Source organism: Lathyrus oleraceus, chromosome 7, assembly GCF_024323335.1.
Source record: "Lathyrus oleraceus cultivar Zhongwan6 chromosome 7, CAAS_Psat_ZW6_1.0, whole genome shotgun sequence".
Lineage (NCBI taxonomy): Eukaryota > Viridiplantae > Streptophyta > Magnoliopsida > Fabales > Fabaceae > Lathyrus > Lathyrus oleraceus.
This window is the reverse complement of record NC_066585.1, coordinates 382,459,368-382,478,834: the sequence shown is the minus strand read 5'-3', so window position 1 is coordinate 382,478,834 and position 19,467 is coordinate 382,459,368. Positions and strand designations below refer to the sequence as shown.

At 34.4% G+C, this 19,467-nt stretch overlaps 1 protein-coding gene across 5 annotated transcripts; it reads left to right on the top strand.

The window, feature by feature from the left end:
- Positions 1-207: 207 nt before the first annotated feature.
- On the top strand, positions 208-2,631 carry LOC127105760 (uncharacterized). 5 transcript variants are annotated; one of them, XM_051042964.1, is made up of 6 exons: positions 208-510; positions 595-770; positions 921-1,265; positions 1,492-1,561; positions 1,866-2,001; positions 2,226-2,631. In XM_051042964.1, exons 3-6 carry the CDS (start codon positions 1,139-1,141, stop codon positions 2,280-2,282), a joined length of 390 nt encoding a protein of 129 aa, XP_050898921.1. In that variant the 5' UTR covers positions 208-510; positions 595-770; positions 921-1,138; the 3' UTR covers positions 2,283-2,631. The 5 variants fall into 5 exon arrangements, 3 of the variants coding, with proteins under 3 accessions (XP_050898921.1, XP_050898919.1, XP_050898920.1); XR_007795125.1 differs by having other exon boundaries at positions 221-510; positions 1,454-1,561; XM_051042962.1 differs by having other exon boundaries at positions 209-510; positions 1,866-2,631.
- The last annotated feature ends 16,836 nt before the right edge of the window (positions 2,632-19,467 follow it).

The window sequence follows — 19,467 nt, the reverse complement described above, 5'->3', positions numbered from 1 at the left end:
ATTGATCTAATTCAAACCAAAAAATCAAAATCATGATTAATATCAAAAACAAAATTAAACATAATCAAAATGGATTAATAAAATTAAGAACAAAGGTTCAAGCATGGGCCATGGGATGGGGTGAGATCCGTAGGGGGGAGGTGTGGTAATGAATCTTGCTTGGTGTTTGGACCACAAGCCCAATTCCCCCAAACACCAAAAGAAACTGTTTTATCATGAACAAGAACCCGCTTGAAGAACTTCACGGGCTGATTCTCCTTCAAACAAAACCACCACGCATTCAGACCCGCGTAACACCCACCATCTTCCTCCCGGTTCGACGCCGGTGCAGGAAATCAAACACGGTGCAAGAAAACTCCATTTCGGGACCTTCCCAATCGTACGCCAAGAGCTAAGCATTTGACGAACGATTTCGACTTTTCCTTCCACAAAGAACCAAGCTCCGAGTCCAAAGTGAAAATGGTAAAAATGAAGGGAGAAGAAGCTTACCAGATTCTATGCGGAAACTAGGTAACGCATTTTAATTTTCTTCTTTCACTATGCTTCTGTTGAGAATTCTTTTCTCACTTTCTGGAAATCCTTCTGCTGCTATAGTTGTTGTCGAGATTTCTGCTTTATCGTTTGTCGATTTCGCGATGCTGAGTCTTTGCTCTTGATGAATGAAGGAGGAAGATGATTTTTCTATGTCGTTGTTCAAGAGTCGCGACGCAGAAGGTGACGTCGCCGATGAACGACGAAGGATGCGCGACTGTAACCTCCCTCCACTTGCGGTGAGTTTTTCTTTATCGTTTTCTTGTAACGATTTCGGCTCCCTTCTTTCTTCTTCGCTTCTGTTATGTTTTGAGTTTCCTCTGATGTTTTTGTTTTTTTGTTGGTTGATTGGAAAAGTTGGTTAAAGGTTTTACAATTGGTTCTTACAGGTGGTTGGAGAGGGCGTTGAAGGTGTGACCTGTTGATGGTGGATTGAAGGTTTATGAATTGAACAGTTGCAGGTTCAGAGCACCTTGAAGGTTGGTTTTGGGAGGTTATGGAAGATGGAGAGTGGAGTTATGCAGGTGGGGTTGTTGTTCTGTCATGAGGGTGTTGAAAGGGGAGGAGGTTATAGGGTTATGATGAGTTGTTATCCGTTGAAGAATTGATGGAGGTTCTGTTATCGGTGGCGAGAAGAATTGAAGAGAGATTGAAGGTGATGGAGGATGAAGAAGATGGAAGAAGGTTGAAGATGAATGTGGCAATGAAAAAGCCCCCGCTTCTGAACGACAAAGGTTAGCTTTTATAGATTTTCCAAAATCTCATTCTACTTCTTCTTCTTCTGTAAAGCACTTCAGTTGGATTGTTATTGTTAGAAGTTTGTTACGATTCAGTTAGAGAGATTTTTTTTAGTTTTTTTTTATAGATTGGTTATTGGTATTTTGAAGTTAATTTTTAATTAAATGTTAAATATGATTTGCAGGATTTTTGAATTTGTGCAGTTCTCTCTTTGGTTTGCAGCTGTTAGCGTGTGGGAAGCATTTATGTTGCGTTTTCGGCCCCAGCGTGCGACATTTGGAGCCTTTGCTGTGTATGCTGCAGCTTCTGCTGTTATTCATATTTGGCTTGTGTTACTGTTATTAATGCTGCAATTTTGCACCTGCGTTTTGCTATGATTCATTTACGTTTAGGCTGCGTTTGTCGTAGGCGTGGGGCGCGTGATTTTAATTGTGTAGCTTGGTTTATTTGGATTTTATACAGAATTTGTTTTTATTTTTATGCAGAATTTTGTCTTTATTTTATGCAGAATTTTGGTTTTTATTATGCAGAATTTTGTCTTTTATTATGCAGAATTTTGGTGTTTATTATGAAGAATTTTGGTTTTTATCATGCAGAATTTTGGTGCAGAATTTTGACTTTGTCGTTGCCGGCTTTCGCGTTTGGAGTTGGCAGCTTGGCTTCTCTGTTTTGGATGTGGCTTGTAGCTTTGAACTGTGTTCTTTCTGTGCAGTTGCGTTGATGTTTATGCAGGTTGTGCATTTGCAGCTTTCTGAAGCTCTTCGAATTGTGTTGCAGCTCATGGCTGTGTTTGTGTTCGTAGCGACTTACGCTTGTGTTCAATAGCTTGTGGCTTGGAAGCGTTAAGCTGGTTTGAAGTGTTGGCTCATGCTATAACTTTGATGCCAGCGTTGTCGTTTTGCTTTCATGGCTCGTTGAAGTGCTTTTGGTTTGTCTTACACTTTGCTTTGTAGCAGGCTTGGAGTTTTCGGCGCTGGCGTGCGGCATTTGGTTGTGATGCCTTCGGAGCTTGAAGCGAGCGTGTGGAGTTTCACTTGGTAGCAGCTTTTCTTTGGCTTTTGTGGCGGTATCAGTTTTGGTTGTCCTTTCCGTTTTGATTGTCGGGCTGTAGTCGCATGCGCGTGGCGTTTATGACAACAACCCTGGGTCTTTATACTGGGGGCCTCGATCTCTTCAGTCGTACCCCAGATTTGTTGTTACCTTACATAATCACAAAGAATAGAATATATCAGAACTTGTAATATTTCATTCATATTTGAGAATTAATCCTATAATCTAGGAAGGTGGTTATGCATACATGTCATATAATGCAAATAATAAAGAAAAACATAACTAGGTGGGCTAGCCATCGCTTATTCTCCTTGTTTTGCTTTTATTTTTCTCAACTACTTTTTTGGGGACCGATGTTCATGCTTTTGAGTTGACTGGTTAGAGAATCTACATTGATTTCCATTGCCATGCCTTCTCCTTGGTCTCGTTAAAGTGCTTGATAGATTTTTTATGCTCCCTCAAGATCGACATTAATGGTGACCAGTTCCCCTAGAAGATTATGGTATTTGAGTTAGATGGATCAGTGAGGATACGACATCCAAGGTGTTTGGGAATGAAATTGTAGACACTCTTTCGAGGGACCACAAGGAATTATGAAATGACGGACCAAACATCTTTCCCTTCCCCTATTGATATCATTAGCTCGACGTACCCCCACTGACGAGTGGTTGTACCATTTAATTCTTGTGGGTATGAACCTTCGTACAACCATAAGCTTCCTCTTTCCAGACCCATTTTTTTAAACAATTTAGAATATATGACATCGTACGAGTTGCCATCATCGATTAGAATTCGAGAGACATCGAATTGCTCGATTGTAGCTGTAATCAGCAAGGGGAAGACTTTGTTTGGAGTTCCTCCCACCTTCTTAGAGTCCCAAAACCCTAATATAGGTCGGTCAGTTGTTTTCTTTGATGCACTTTGATCCTTTTTATGTACGACCAACATCTCGGTGATCTTTATTTTCATGGTCCCCTTGGAGGGGAGGTTTGCTATGGGTGCTCTTATAGTTATGGCTATAATTTATTGGCATTTCCCCTTGCCGTCCTCTTTATCTTCACCACTAGTCCCAACACCGACATCTTTTGGTGGAGATTTACCATTTGATGACTCTGCCCTTTCTCTTTTTCCTCCCTTCACGTACTCGGGCAATCAGCCTCCCTTGATTAATCCCTCAAGAGCATATTTCAGCTGGATGCAGTAATTAGTGTTATGGCCATGTCCCTTGTGGAAGCGACAATATATGGTCTTGTCCATTCTAGAAGACTCTCAGATGAGAAACTGGGCTTTGACTCCTCCCTTCTAGAACTCTATGTTAGCATGGTCTTGGTAGATCTTTTCCCGTGATGCATTCAACGGGGTGTATTTGTCGTACCAGACTTGTATTTCTTGATCAGACTCATCCTTTCACCGATGGAACTCCTTTCCTGTCGAGCGGCTAGAGTTAGCGTCAACGGAAGCAGGATTGTCAAAATAGGTATTCAATTTTTCTTCCAGGATCATGTAAGAGTGAGCCATGCTTAACATTTCATGTGTGGTTCGTGCTCCTATACTCCCTAGATTCAATTGAAGGGACGATCTCGCAAGAGGCCGTTCTCGAATATCTAGCACTTAAGGCCTTCTTTGACTCCCCCTTTCTCCATGGCTACTTGTGTGAATCGGTTAATGTAATGCCGAAGCCTCTCTTTCTTCCCTTGATTGATCCCGCTCAAAGTAGTTATTGTCATTGGTTTCCTTTTTCGGGCGGTAAAATGAGCAGTGAATCTTTGTTAGAAGTATTTCCAGGATTCAATACTTCCGTCCGACAAAGCGTTGAACCATAGCCTGGCCGACCTAATCAGAGTTAGTGCGAACAATTTTCATTTGGAGGCTTTGTCAACACTAAAGTAATTCAACCGATTATTGACGAGTTACACATGTTCGTCTAGATCTCCCTTTTCGTTATACTTATAGCTTTAGAGGCTTTTCCATCAATTTAGGTATTATACTTATCCAAAATGTGAGTACACAAAAGATGTTTCTCCGGATTCTTTGACGATTGTTTTTCTTTCTGGTCCAAGGGATGAGTGCGATTGCCTTGATCTCCCTCGAGGATTTGGGGAGGACTCTGGCGCTTTTTGCTCCTCAATTAATTCTTCGACTTCAGAGCCTCATCTTTCCTTGTTGCGGTTGGCTCAGAAATGGCAGTTTAAGTTCTCTTTGGTATAGCCTCTTGAATGATGTTTCCTCGTGGAGGCGTATTGTGCGGGCTTTCTTCAAAACAAAGCAACCTTTCCTCTATTACTTGTGAATTATGTTGTCTAACGATGTTTTACATGATGTTCAACAATTAGTTGGCGCTTTGCAACCAAATGTTAGCTGGTAATAGTTAAACATCAGGTAAGGCTTCAAGTTGTGAAATTGGAGGCGAAATCAAAGGTCCAATAAGAGGCACTTGGACAAATTCAGCTATCTGAGGAGCCTGGAGCAAAAGTGGAAGTAACATAACCTCTGTTGTTGTTCCTGCGAGAATCGAAAATTGTTTCCCACAGTCGACGTCATTTTTCGTACTAGAACCAGAAATGGAGTGAGGATTGGTGATAACGGCATATCTGAGCTTCCAATACAACGGATAGAGGATTGACCTATAAGATTAACACTCTAACATACAAGTTAGTATGAGAGAGAAAAATAAATTAAAATTGGATTTAAAATTTTATAATTGAACCAACGCGTTTTCTATATACAACAGAAAAGAAATTACAATCTGTTGTTTGTTAGCCGTGAATCACGAATAGTCATTTTATATATATATATATATATATATATATATATATATATATATATATATATATTCTACTATTCTCTTTATCCGTGTAAAACATTTTCATGTGGCTAGTAAATGAAATAATATGAAGTGGTCCACATAGATCGAGTGTGGAGGAACCAAAGAGAAGGAGTAACCGACGGATAGTAAGTCCAAGAGATGGCCTAGCGTTAAGGGTGTTGTGGTCCATGATGAATGAAATAAAGTATGGGAGGATACCAACCAATGAATAATTGAGCGATCCTTGACCATGAGCTGTCTATAATAATGGACTCCCTGCGGTTACAGTACAGGGTACATACATACATATCCAATCATACATCAATGCATTCTTCACTAACCATTACAGTTAGACATAAAATAATTGAGATTAGTAAATGTTTAGATGGAAAAAAGAGATTGAATTTGAGCCCCACATCGAATGTTACCTGTAATCCGGCAAGGTTTGGATGGTTTCCTCGTGAGGAATCAGAAATATCTCTGTCACTTGGTGCTTTGGGCCACTGGGCCCGCCAGCCCATCACGTCTTGTTGCTGTCCGTTAAAGGGTAGCAACCGAATCATACCACCAAACCTCTAACAAACACTAAAACTAAAATCAATCCTACCCCTTCCTTTTTCACCAAAATTTATACTACCAATTTAAATACGCAATCCACATATATTTTAAAATATTAACGAATTAAATAAAATTAAATTTCTAATTTTATTTTTATAATCATATTTTTAGAAACTCCACCTATATAAAAAATTAATACAAACTAATTTATTTAAATTATTATTCCCAATATATATATATATATATATATATATATATATATATATATATATATATATATATATATATATATATATATATATATATATATATATATATATATATATATATATATTATATATATATATATATATATATATATATATATATATATATATATATATATATCTATATATATATATATATATATATATATATATATATATATATATATATATATATATATATATATATATATATATATATATGCAAAATAGGCAACCAATTAATTTCGTAAGTAAATATGCAAAATAATATTACCCCTCTTATAAATAATATGATTATGGATGTCCATCAATTAGAAGATTCCATATTGATTTTTTTATTTATTACATGTGTCTTATAAATATGACTCATATATTGTATTTGAAACATACACTTTTGTCGCGCCACAAAAAATACAGAGTCGCCACCGAATTTTATTTATTCCAAAGGAAAGGGAAAATAACGATAAAATCCCAAAAGAGAATGACCTTGCAACCAAGAGCGAATTCAGAAGTTGGTTATGCAAGGGAAAGATATTAGCACCCCTCACATCCATCGTACTCGATGGAAACCACTATACATGTATCAATGCATATGAATACTGTTTATCTGAATGTTGCTTGCTATCAGTGAAATAGGATGAGAGAATAAGGTGGAAAGAGAAATAAGTTTTAAATTAGTGTGCTCGCCAAGGATTTTGATCATTGTGCCTACGTATCCTCATACATGCAATGAGGAAGTCAGAGCTCCATAGTTCCGCTCACAAATGGAGTATTTGTTTGATTGTTTTTATGAACATCGTTGACGTTCACGTGCTAATGTTCACTTGCTTGTACGCTCGAGCATGAAGGCGTTAAGTGTTTGTTTGTTTACAGTAGAATGGACGCGCTTGGATCATATTCTAGCAGTTAAATATTACATGCTCACGCATGGAGGCTTAAGCGTCGTTCACGGTAGAATGGAAGTAACACGCTCTTTCTGAAAAGGTTTGAAAGATGCCCTAAGGCACACAATTAATTTGATGGATTAGGGTTGATTTTAGCACGGAGACAAGCATCAGACCCTTGGCTAGGTACAATCAATAATCCGAATACTTGGGAGTTGAGAGGACAATAGTATTTTAACCATTCTTTTTCATCCAAAAGAGATTTGGATTGTGGAAGAGTTTGGCAAGTCTAATCATTGGTACTTAAAGGGAGACAAGTATCTAACCTTTGACTAAGTATGGCCAACAATCAAAATACTCGAGAGTCGAGAGGACAATGGTATCGTAACCATTTTCCCCCCTCATAGCACCTAGATTGAACCTATTTTATCATTAGATGTTTTTGAGGAGGAAGTCAAGTGTCGGGTCCCCAAGCTAGGTACGACCGACAATCCAAGTACTTGAATATTGTGTACAAGCACGTACACCCCATTTTTGCATTCCAGTTTGTTATGAAAATATTTTGAAAAAGGCACTTGGCGTTGGATCAAGCATTTGAAATTATTATGAAAATGTGTGTGTGAAGAATGGAGGAGAGAGATAGAATGAGATAGAAGAGAATGAAGAAGAATGATGTGGATCATGGAATGGATGGGAGTACTTGACGTTAGATCAAGTACTCGCGTTGCTATGAAGTGAATTTGATTTGGAAAACACTTGACATTAGATCAAGTATGCCTTTTGTATTTTGAAATGCTTTATTTTGTTGTTTTTTTTTATCTTTTTAGCTAGCATGCATGATGAGCTAATGAAAGAAATAAACTTAAGCTATTACACTTGCATGGTAAGGGGGACATGTGACCCACAATGGGGGGATGGAACCACACAATACAAATGGTAAATGAAAGATATTAGACAAGTTACAAACCAAGTACCATGCCTAAAATATAGAAGTGGCATGATATCCTCACACAATACAAGACAATTGTAATGGATTAGAGGCATTGATAAATTGGATTGTACTCGAAACCTCAAAGGCACATGAACATACAAACAAGTGGGGTTAGTATGAGATCAAGGCAAATGAAAATGATGCAACAAATGTAAGCATATTCAAATATCTAAATCAATTCAAACGGTAATGGATTAATCATAGAAAAATAATCAAAGACTAATCATGTGATCATGGCAAATGATATAGGCGTACACGAGGCATACATCACCTAAATTGAAATGAGATTTTCAATTTATCCAATATGATCACAAACCAAATGAATCGATTAAGTGGACAATTAAAGTGAGATATTATCTAAGGATAAAAATCTACCTAAACATGAATTAGGGGTCGAATTAAAAAATGGGAAATTAACAATCTAAATCACAACTTGAAACCTAATGAACATGGACATGACAATCATAAGGCAATATAAAAATCGAATAAAAAATTAACCTAAAAATAAATCATGATAAAATCTACAATTAACCATATTAATCAAATCATGAATAAAATGAAAACAAGATCAACAAAGAACTAAAATTAGAAACAAGGCATGGCAAAATCTACACGGTGATTAAACTAATTTTTAACTTAATTAGAATCACCTTAACTTCTAATTATCAATTAACCTAAACAGAAATATAATAATCCTAATTAACAAAAAAACCAAAAATCTCTATTTTTAACCTTAACAAGAAAAGTCAGTAACATGAGTAATCAACAAAAATTAAGCAAGATTAAAATAAATTAAAAGTCATTAAGCATGAGTTAATGGGGATTAATGAACATATAATAGGTCAAGGTGTGTGTGGGTGGAGGGGGGGTGCATGAACAAGGGCTTGTTTGCTTGGGACAAATGCCTAAGTCTTCCACCATAATTCCGGATCTCGCGAAGATCCAAGACGCGTCTTCATTCTTCAGTCAGAGAAAACAAATTCTTCCAACCAACATCTGGGAATTCACAGACGAAGCATAGCGAAACAGATTTGGGCATCATCCACACACCATTGCCATCAACACATCATCAACGAGAATCTGAGGCTTGCTCCGATCGGATTCAAAATTCAAGAACATCAATGAACAAACTCGGTTTCTCTCTCCGTGACGATTCAAAAAACACAATGAATCTTTTGTGCATATTCCAAAGGATGAAATATCCAAGTTGGATGGAAATTCAAAATAATGTATATTCATCGACTGTGGGCAAAATGAGTTTGGTTATAGGTTGTATGATCCTGTAGGGAAGAAGCTTATCTGATGCCGCAATATGGTGTTTATGGAAGACCAAACTATTGAAGACATTTATAATGTAGAGAAATCTACACCCCAAGAAATATATCAGTTTATCTAATGTTGATCTAGATCGGTTACCTAGTCATAATATGGATGCTATTGGTGGTGATGATTACAATGGTGAGCCATATGATTATGTTGATGATCAACACCTTGAAGATGAGGTAAATATTCTAACTAATGATGGTGAAGGGGAAAACAATATATCACAAGATGAGAATCTTGGTGAAGCTCCAGAATCATCTCAAGTTTAAATTAGGAGGTCTAACAGGAAGAGGCAACATTCTACCAGGTATAATTTTGATGAGTATGTGACCTTGACTGATGAGGGTGAACCCGAGTGTTTTCAAGAGGCCATGGAAATTGATGAAAATAAAAAATGGATGGATCCAATGCATGATAAAATGAAATCATTGCATGATAATGACACTCTTTATTTAGTGAAGTTTCATAAAGGCAAAAGGGCTTTGGAAAGAATATGAATTTATAGGGTTAAACATGAGAGCAACTCTAAGTCTCCAAGATATAAAGCCAGATTAATAGTGAAAGGTTTCCTTCAAACAAAGGGTGTTGATTTTAATGATATTTTTTCACCTATTGTAAATATGTCATCAATTAGAACCATGTTGAGTTTGGCTACTATTCTTAATTTAGAGGTTGAGCAAATGGATGTGAAAACGACTTTCCTTCATGGTGATTTGGAGGAAGAGATCTACATGAAGCAACCCAATGGTTTCAAGTTAAAGGTAAAGAAGATCATGTGTGTAGATTGATAAAGAGTTTATATGGGTTGAAGCAAGCTTTAAGGCAGTGGTACAAGAAGTTTGAGTCTGTTATGTGTGGTCGAGTATACAAGAAGACTACTTCATATCATTGTGTCTTTGTTAGAAAATTTTCTAACGATGACTTCATTATCCTATTGTTATATGTTGATGATATGCTTATTGTAGGAAAAAGTATTTCTAACATTAACAGGTTAAAGAAGAAATTGGGGAAGTCATTTGCCATGAAAGACATGGGAGTAGATAAACAGATTCTTGACATTAGAATCATGTGTGACAGAAAAGAGAAGAAAGTCTGGATGTCACAAGAACACTATATCAAAAGAGTGTTGTAAAGATTGAAAATGGAAAGCTCTAAGGCAATAAGCACTCCTCTCGTTACTCATTTCAAGTTGAGCTCTAATCAAAGTCCTTCAAGTGAAGATGAAGCATTTGATATGAAACGTGATCCTTATGTGTCTATTGTGGATAATTTGATGTATGAAATGGTGTGTACAAGACCAGATATAACGCATATTGTTGGTACAATCAATATATTTTTGTCAAATCCGGGTAGAGAGCATTGGAATTATGTAAAATGGATTTTAAGGTATCTTCGCGGTACTACTTCTATGAGGCTTTATTTTGGAGTAGATAAGCCTACTCTAGTGGTATACTCTAACTCTGATATGGCTGGAGACATTGATTCCAGAATGGCCACTTCGAGCTACATGGTTAAATTTGCAGGGGGAGTTGTGGCTTGGCAGTCCAGATTGCAAAAGTGTGTAACCCTGTCTACTACAGATGTTGAGTTCATTGTAATTACCGAAGCATGCAAAGAGTTATTATGATTGAAGAATTTTTTGCAGGAGCTTGGATTTGTTTAAGAAAAATATGTGTTATTTGTTGATATTCAAAACACTATTCATTTTGGTAAGGATCCAACTTTTCATAATAGGTCCAAACACATTGATGTGAGATATCATTGGATACATGATGTTTTGGATGCTAAGTTGTTGGAGTTAGCTAAAGTTCATACAAATGATAATGGTTATGATATGATGACTAAAGCATTACCAAGAGGGAAATTTGAAGTTTGTTGTGATATCACCGGTTTGGCGATTTCCTCCACATAATTATGAGGGGGAGATTTGTTGGGTTTGGGCTCTCTTCCTATTTGGAGAAAGGACCAAATATGATTAGTTAATTTGTCTCACTTATTTAAGTGGAGAGGACCGATTTAAGGTTGAGAGAGATAGAGATAAAATAAGGATTTAAAAGAGAGAAAAGAGGAGAGAAACTCATTCTCGTTTAAGGTTGCGGTTGCTAGCACTAGTTAGTGAATCACTTTAAGACTCTATTATACCCTTAATTGATTATAGTGGAGTTATTTCTTTAGTCTGGACGACTTATGGTTTTTACTCTTATATTAAGGGGTTTTCCACGTTAAAAATATTGGTGTTCTTTTGTGCCTTTATTTATTTGATTTGTCGTCTTATATTTGTTGTTGATCCTCAAGGTTCCTAAAAGTTCGGGGAGTTTTATATCCATTACGTATTGGTTTGTTATTGTGTCTTAATTTTCCATCATTTTTTTATATATGGTATTTGTGGACTGATAATTATATTAGAATAATATGATGATGTTTAATGAAATTTATGTTATCATAATAGATATTTATATGTAAATTATTTCTCATTTTTATTGAATTTATGTGTAATTAATGAGTATACTTATGGTTCGATTGATGAAAAAAAATTGATATGACATTGTTTTTATTGTGGATATGAAACTTTCAAATTATTGGAAGGTGGGTATTTAATTTATTTAATGAATATTATAAAATATTTTTATGATGATTTTTAATCACATAATATATTAGAAAAGAAAATGTGAAATATAATATTATTTTGAGTGGGTGGGCCATTGTATTGTATTAATATACCTGAGTATGCTTCTAATATATATATATATATATATATATATATATATATATATATATATATATATATATATATATATATATGTATGTATGTATATATATAAGTGTATTTATTTATTATTTATTCGATAAAAGTTGTCGATTAAAAGTCATTTAGAGATTGATGATTTCTTTGCTGATCCAGATGAAAAAATTGATTACATTATTGGAGATAGAAGTGTCAAGTTATATAATTTATGGAATTTTTAGTTATTATAATAAGTCTTTATGGATGTTTTAAAATTTTATTTTCTAATAATAATAAGACTAAATTATAGTTTTGGTCCCCTTATTTTGCTCAACTCACAAAATTAGTCCCCCTATTTATTTTGTTAATAGTTTTGGTCCCTTATGACCATTTTTCATTAAAAAAAACGCTTATATGTCAATTTTTTAATACATGGCATTAATTTTGTTGTCAGGTCATTATTAAATAAAAAAAAAGTTAATAATTCATAAATGTAATTTAATAAATTAAATTGGTACGATAATTCATAAATCTCATTGTGTTAATCGTTCTTACCATCACCATATTCATAAATATCAACGTTGTTCATCACACTGTTCATCGTTGTTCCACCATCGTGTTCACCTTCTTGAAGCTCAATTCTCATGGTTGCCCTAATTTGTCTCCTTTGTGGTGGGTTTTGAGTCTGAGGAAATACCAAGTTCTTCTTATCATTCTAGGAGGAGAAGGATCCAATGTTATTGTGGGTTGAATTCACCACTTACAACTGCATGGACATCTGAGTATCCAGGTCGGAGGTTCTATGGTTGTGGGTTATTTAAGGTGCATCTAAATCCCTAATTTTTAGTATTATTCATCTTTTTAATTCAAACATTTATGGGTAATTACTAAGTTTCATCTTCTTTTCTATTTCATTCAGTTACAAGGAAGGAAAACATGTTTTTTTTCCATTGGTATGATGAGAAGATATCGGAGCGTTCACAGGAAGTGATTAACTCGCTTTTGAAGAAGGTTAATGATTTGGATAAGAGAAATGGTTTAACAAAGAATAATGATGACCTGAATAAGAAGATCAAATTCTTGATTATGTTATTGATTTTGTCTTCGTTTTTTATCATCATGTTAATCACAAAAGCCTTTGTTTGAGTTTAGATGTCATTGTTGTAAGGTTGAGGTTAATGTTGTAAGGTTAATGTAGTAAGATTTAGTTGTCATTGTTTGAGTTCGATTGATGTTACCTTTTATGTTCTATTGTAAGGTAGTAAGGTGTTACCTATGTTGTTAATGTAATAAGGTTTAGTAAGGTTAATGGCATGTAAGACTGGTTTGATGTTGTAATTGATATTATGTCACAATTCAATTAAGTGTGATGTTGTAATTGATGTTCTGTCACAATTCACAATGCAACTCAATTTTTCTATCACAATTTTAGTTCAATTTCTCTCTCACAATTTTTGGACAATGTTGTAATTCTATCCATTTTTTTGTCACCAATAACATAACTTAATCCATTTTTTCTATTTGATGGTGTAATTCTAACATAAGAGCTTGTAACAATGTTGTAATTTTTGACAATGTTCTAATTCAAACATAATATTTCATTAATAATAAAAGGTCACACATTAAAGTTGTAATCCACTTCAAAAAATGTTGCATCTTACAAGATTACACATAAAACTTACAAAAAGTGATGCATCTTACAAGGTTACACATAAAACTACTACAATAAATGCATTAAACTACTACATTAGTCTTGTATTTGTGGCACTTTTGATCCTTGTATTGTGTCAACACAGTTGGTGGTTCTTGTGTAGATCATTTCTTTTGCTTCTTTTCCTTGTTACTTCCTTTGGGCAATTGTCGGTCCACCGTTGTTTTTCCTTTGCAATTTCTCAAATTGTGCCCAAAATTCCCATAACTCTTACACTTTACAGTTTTTAAATGCCTTGGTAATACATTTCTTGAACTCGATTTGTCATTAGATTTATTTCTCTTCTTCTTTGATCTACCCATAACTCGTCTCATTACCGATGGATTCATTGGTTCCCCTTGAGTTGTTGCCCAAAGTCTTGAACCGTTAGAGGGGATAACAATGTATGAATATGTTGTCATGAAGCTTGTTTTTCTGTTGATAGAAATAACACACACCTACACACACATCCACCCACCCACCTACGCCCCCCCCACCCACCCACCCACCCACCCACCCACCCCCCCCCACACACACACACACACACACACACACATATATATATATATATATATATATATATATATATATATATATATATATATATATATATATATATATATATATATATATATATATATATATATATTAGTCCACTTCAGTATATATTACACATTACACATACCGGTTCAGTTTAGCATCACATATATCAGTTCAATTCAACATTACATATATAAGTGACATATCTGTTCAGTTCATCATTCCATATATTAGTTTAGTGCAACATATTTACCCAACAACATTGCACATATTAGTTCAGTACAACATATTTACACAAGAGCATTTCACATATCAGAACAACATTACATATATCACTGACATATAATCCTGTTCAACATTACATATATCAGTTCAGTGCAACATATCTACACAACATCATTGCACATATTAGTTCAGCACAACATATTTACACAACAACATTTAACATATCGAAACAACATTACATATATTACACAACACCATTGCACATATCAGTTCAGTGCAATAATATATATATATATATATATATATATATATATATATATATATATATTATATATGTGTGTGTGTGTGTGTGTGTGTGTGTGTGTGTGTGTTCATAACATTAGAAAAATTAATAGCTTTAATAAGCTGAAACATACAGATCAACTTTAGCCTTGTTGTGTAAAATACAAACGATGGCATGGACACAAGGAATGCCACTCAAAGCCCATTTATGACAACCACAATGATATCGTTGTAAGTTCACCTCATAAGTGTCCATACCATTTGTGACACTAAAGAGGTTAAATTCATCATTTCCATGCCAAGTTGGTATCCAACCTCCAACTGTCCGCTTTAAACTGTGTATAGTTTGTTCAATCTTCAGAAAAATTATGTTTCTGAACCAACTTACGAGATTCTTTTGTTTGACTATCCTAACTGTTATGTAATGCTTCACACCTTCAAGCAAAGTAATGACAAGCTTGTCTCTGTTACAACATTTGGTTCATCTACTATATATTCGACATAAATATCAACACAGTCATAACCTTTCATATATTCTCCAAATTTTAGAACATCTTTATCATTGTTAATAGGTCTAAGTCCACACTCTAGTGAAAACTTCGGATCATGGTACCACATACATTTGACTCTTACATAACATAATGACTTGATTACTTCGAATATCTCCATATATGACATTAAATCAACATCTCATTTCCAATTCAGTTAATCTACCTTTCCATCTACATATAGCTTGCAAGGATAATGAAGTAAACTCCCTCCATGATTAATTCTAAGTTTAACTGTATTAATCTTAGTTGACCTACACCAAAACAAAATGAAAAAACAACAACAACCATATCAGAACCATTTTCAATAGCATATCAGTACAACTAGTTTCACTACCAAGAACTACCATATCAATAAAACTATTTTCACTATCAAGAACTACCATATCAGTACATAAAAAAACTATCATATTAGAAAAGTTTTCAGAACATACTACAACAACCAACAACTACCATATCAGTATATAAATTAGTTGTGAATATACACACCTTGAACAAAAATTTGGATCTTCCTTTGTCCAAGATGAGGGTGCACTGTAAGAGACCGACATTCCACCGTTGTTTGACATTAAAATTGAAGTTAGGGTTTAGATTTGTTTTCATCAACAACAATCATATAAGAACCATCAATAAACGAAACGAATAAAAGAATACCTAGTTAAGTTATGGCTCATTTTCGTATTCTGGGTTTTGAACCAAATGCTTTTATCGTCGCCTTCGCTGTTCTCTTATCGTCGTCTTTGTTGTGCTTTTTCAATGGTGTCAACTAAATATGGAGTTTATTTTTAACATTTGTGTTAATTAAACATTACATTAATTAATAAAATACAATTTATGAATACAATATCATTAAAAATAACTTTAATTTAATTTTATTAAGTAAAAATTACATTAATGAATAAAATATCATTTTTATTTCATGCCACATCATCACATTAATGCCACGTATTAAAAAAATTGACACATAAATGCTTTTTTTAAAAAATGAAAAATGGACATGAGGACCAAAACTGTTTAAAAAATAAATAGGTGAACTGATTTCGTGAGTTGGGTAAAATAGGAGGACCAAAACTGTAATTTAGCCTAATAAGAAAGTGTGTTTGCTTCTTGTTTATTTACCTAATTTATTGTTTAAATAACTTGTGTATTTAAAGTATGCTTATAACTCATCTTTAAAATTATATTATTTAGAATGAATATTGGCACTAGCACCATTAATGAAGATATATGCCTCATTGATAGTGCAACTACTCACACAATTTTTAAGAATAAAAAATATTTTTCTTATTTATTGAAACGAAAAACTGATGTCAGTATTATATCTGGTATCTTAAAAATAATCGAAGGCTTTGGAAAAGCCAATGTGTTGTTATGTGGAGGAACAATATTACACATTGATAATGCATTATATTCCTTGAAGTCTCATAGAAATTTATTAAATCTCAAAGATATCCGTCTAAATGGATACCATGTTGAAATAAGAGAAGATGGAGGTATTAAACATCTTTTTATTGCAAAACACAATTCAGACACAAAATGTGTAATGGAAATGCTACCGAATTTCTCCTATGGCATGTGTAACACCCTAATTTTCACCCCTAAGATCCCTTATCATTTGTATCATTTGTATAACATCAAGTTCACCAAATGCTTTTGTGTATATCTTTCTGCTTTGCTAACCCCAAAAAACACAAAAAAAATACATATGTCTTGCTTGGCTTTGTTTGCAAGTTAGGGTTTTGGCATCAAAAAGTTAAATGGATGGATAAATCAAAGCTCAGTGTGATCATAAATATATCAAGATGATCAAGAGTCTCCCTCCAATCAACAATCAAAGTTTTTACTCACCTCAATTGAAGTTCATCAAGCCACAATTCATCTGGCATTCCAAATTAGGGTTTTGGTCAAAGTCAGCTTAATGTTGACTTTTTGACCAAAGCATGATCCAATGGCTTGAGTCATGCCCCAAGTTCCTCAAGTATGTCCTCATGATCCACCCATACAATCCAAATGGCTCAATAAGATAGGTTCATGAACAGATGAAAATGTTGAACATAACAGATGAAAAGTCAACAAATGCCTAAAGTCAAAGTTTGACTTTTAAGATTTTTGGTCAACTATGGACTATTCAAATCAAGGATCATGAAAATATCATTAATTAAGTAATTTGGTCAAGTTTAATCCAGAAATACAAGGTTACTTGCAAAAGGGGCAAAGATGGAAACTTGGAAATTTTACTAAGTCCCTAAAAAATCATGTCCAGGTACCCATCTTTCCAAGGCTATAACTTGTGATCCAAGCCACCCTTTTCTTTGCTCCAATGATAAAATTAAAGGTCTTTCTTCATACTTCAACTTTTTTCTAGGTGATGAAACCCCAAAAATGCATGGATGAGAAGATATGAGTCTATGAAGTGGAGGATTCATTTGCTCTTCAAGTAATAAAACACTTAGTGAAATTTCCAGCATACTGACCTAGTCAAGTGACCAACTTTATGCTATGTTTTCACCAAGATCTCAACTTATTAAGGCAAAGTGCTCAACATGAAAGTTATAGATCATGATCCCATTTTTCAAAATGTCCAAGAGCAAGAATTTCCCATGCTTGAGCTAAGAGAATCGAAGTTGGGAAGATAGCATCATGAAATGGTTCATAGGTCGAATTCCAAGCTAAAGTACATTGCAAATACAAACAAATCCATAAGTACATATACTTCTTTCTTCTAAATACCACTCTAATCAGCATATTTCACTCACTTTTGAGCTATTATCCAAGTAACTAAACCAATACATAATGAACTGTTCCATTTTTGTATAAAGTAGCTTTAATCCAACAAGAAGTACCATTGAGCTTCTAAATGGATTTGGACCTGATGCATACCAACTCCAAGCCTCAAGTTAACTCCAATGATTCATAAAGGACAACACAAAACACTCCATGAACTCCTTTCTTGTTCCATGCTTCCTACTTGGTGATTTGTATAAGAACCAACTAAGCAAGCAAACCAGTACAAACCACGATTATTTTATGATATCTGAGGCTTCTTGAACCTTCAAGGTCCCTATAAGTAGAGGACAAAGTCTCAGCCATCAACACATCAAGCTTACCAAGTAAAACTTCATTTTTGCAAGCTTTTTACCTTAACCTCCATTTCTCCCATTTGACTCGAGCATTCTGCAAATCAAAGAGTCCAACCATCTCCTGGGAACTCATAGGCATTGTGAGAGACATCAAACAACAAATGGAAGTAGAGTTGAAGAGGCATTGGACCTTGCTCCAATAGGTATACTCTTAACTTCAAAACTCATTATACATGCATCATTTCCATGTGATTTCTGAAGCAAACATGTAGCATTCATTGTATTAAGATTGATCATTGGTTCACATGCCATTTATCTTGTTGTTCATGTGAATTAAACTTGCATGAAACCTAGGGTTTCAGGTCTGGTTTTGACCCTTGTGTGCCCTTATCTTTTAGTTATATCCAAAACATATCGTACCATTTTGTTCCTTGTTTCATTATGAACAACTTTGATCTTTACTTCATTGGAAATGGTTGATAAATGAGGAAGATATGCTGGATTGAAAATCTGAAGAAAAAAAAAGAATGAAAAAATAAGAGAGAGAAGCAAGAGGTTAAAAAAGATGTTAAGGTGGCATTGAAAAGTCAAACCAAACGCGTTTCATATTATATATAATTCCTTGTGTTGTAATGAACAAATGTATATCCACCCTAGTGGTAGAAGCGTGCACCCTAAGTCACTTGTAACCAAAAGATCTGGGGTTCAAATCCCCCTCGCCCCAGCCTTTGGTTTTTATTTTTCCAAGCAGCGCATGTAACCCCAAGAGCGTGGGTTAGAACCTGGCCAATGTAATGTTTATTTCTCTCATTTGTTTAAATGTCCATTTTTCTTAACAAACTTCAAAAATCCATAATAACTTCATGATCCCTTAACATTTTTAACCCATTCTTTTTGTCATGTGTTAATGAGAATGTATACTTTATGATGATTAAAAAAAATCCCAAAATATTATTTTATTTCACGACATTTTGTTTAATGGGAAACATGTGCTTTTAAATGTCTTTAAGGGTCCTAATTGATTCATTTCTTGTCTGTTCTTGATGTTGAAAACTTGTATGATTATAGCACACTCTTTTAGATGTTGATTGTTATCCCTAACATGTTTAAACTTGACTATTTACATACCATGTCTCAATTGATTCACCTTTAAAACATGCTTGAATGAGTGGTTATAAGGTGATTAGGGTTTCCCTTTGTTTGTTTCTTATCCATGCCATGATTAGGGTTTAGGTCTAACCTGTCCTTAAC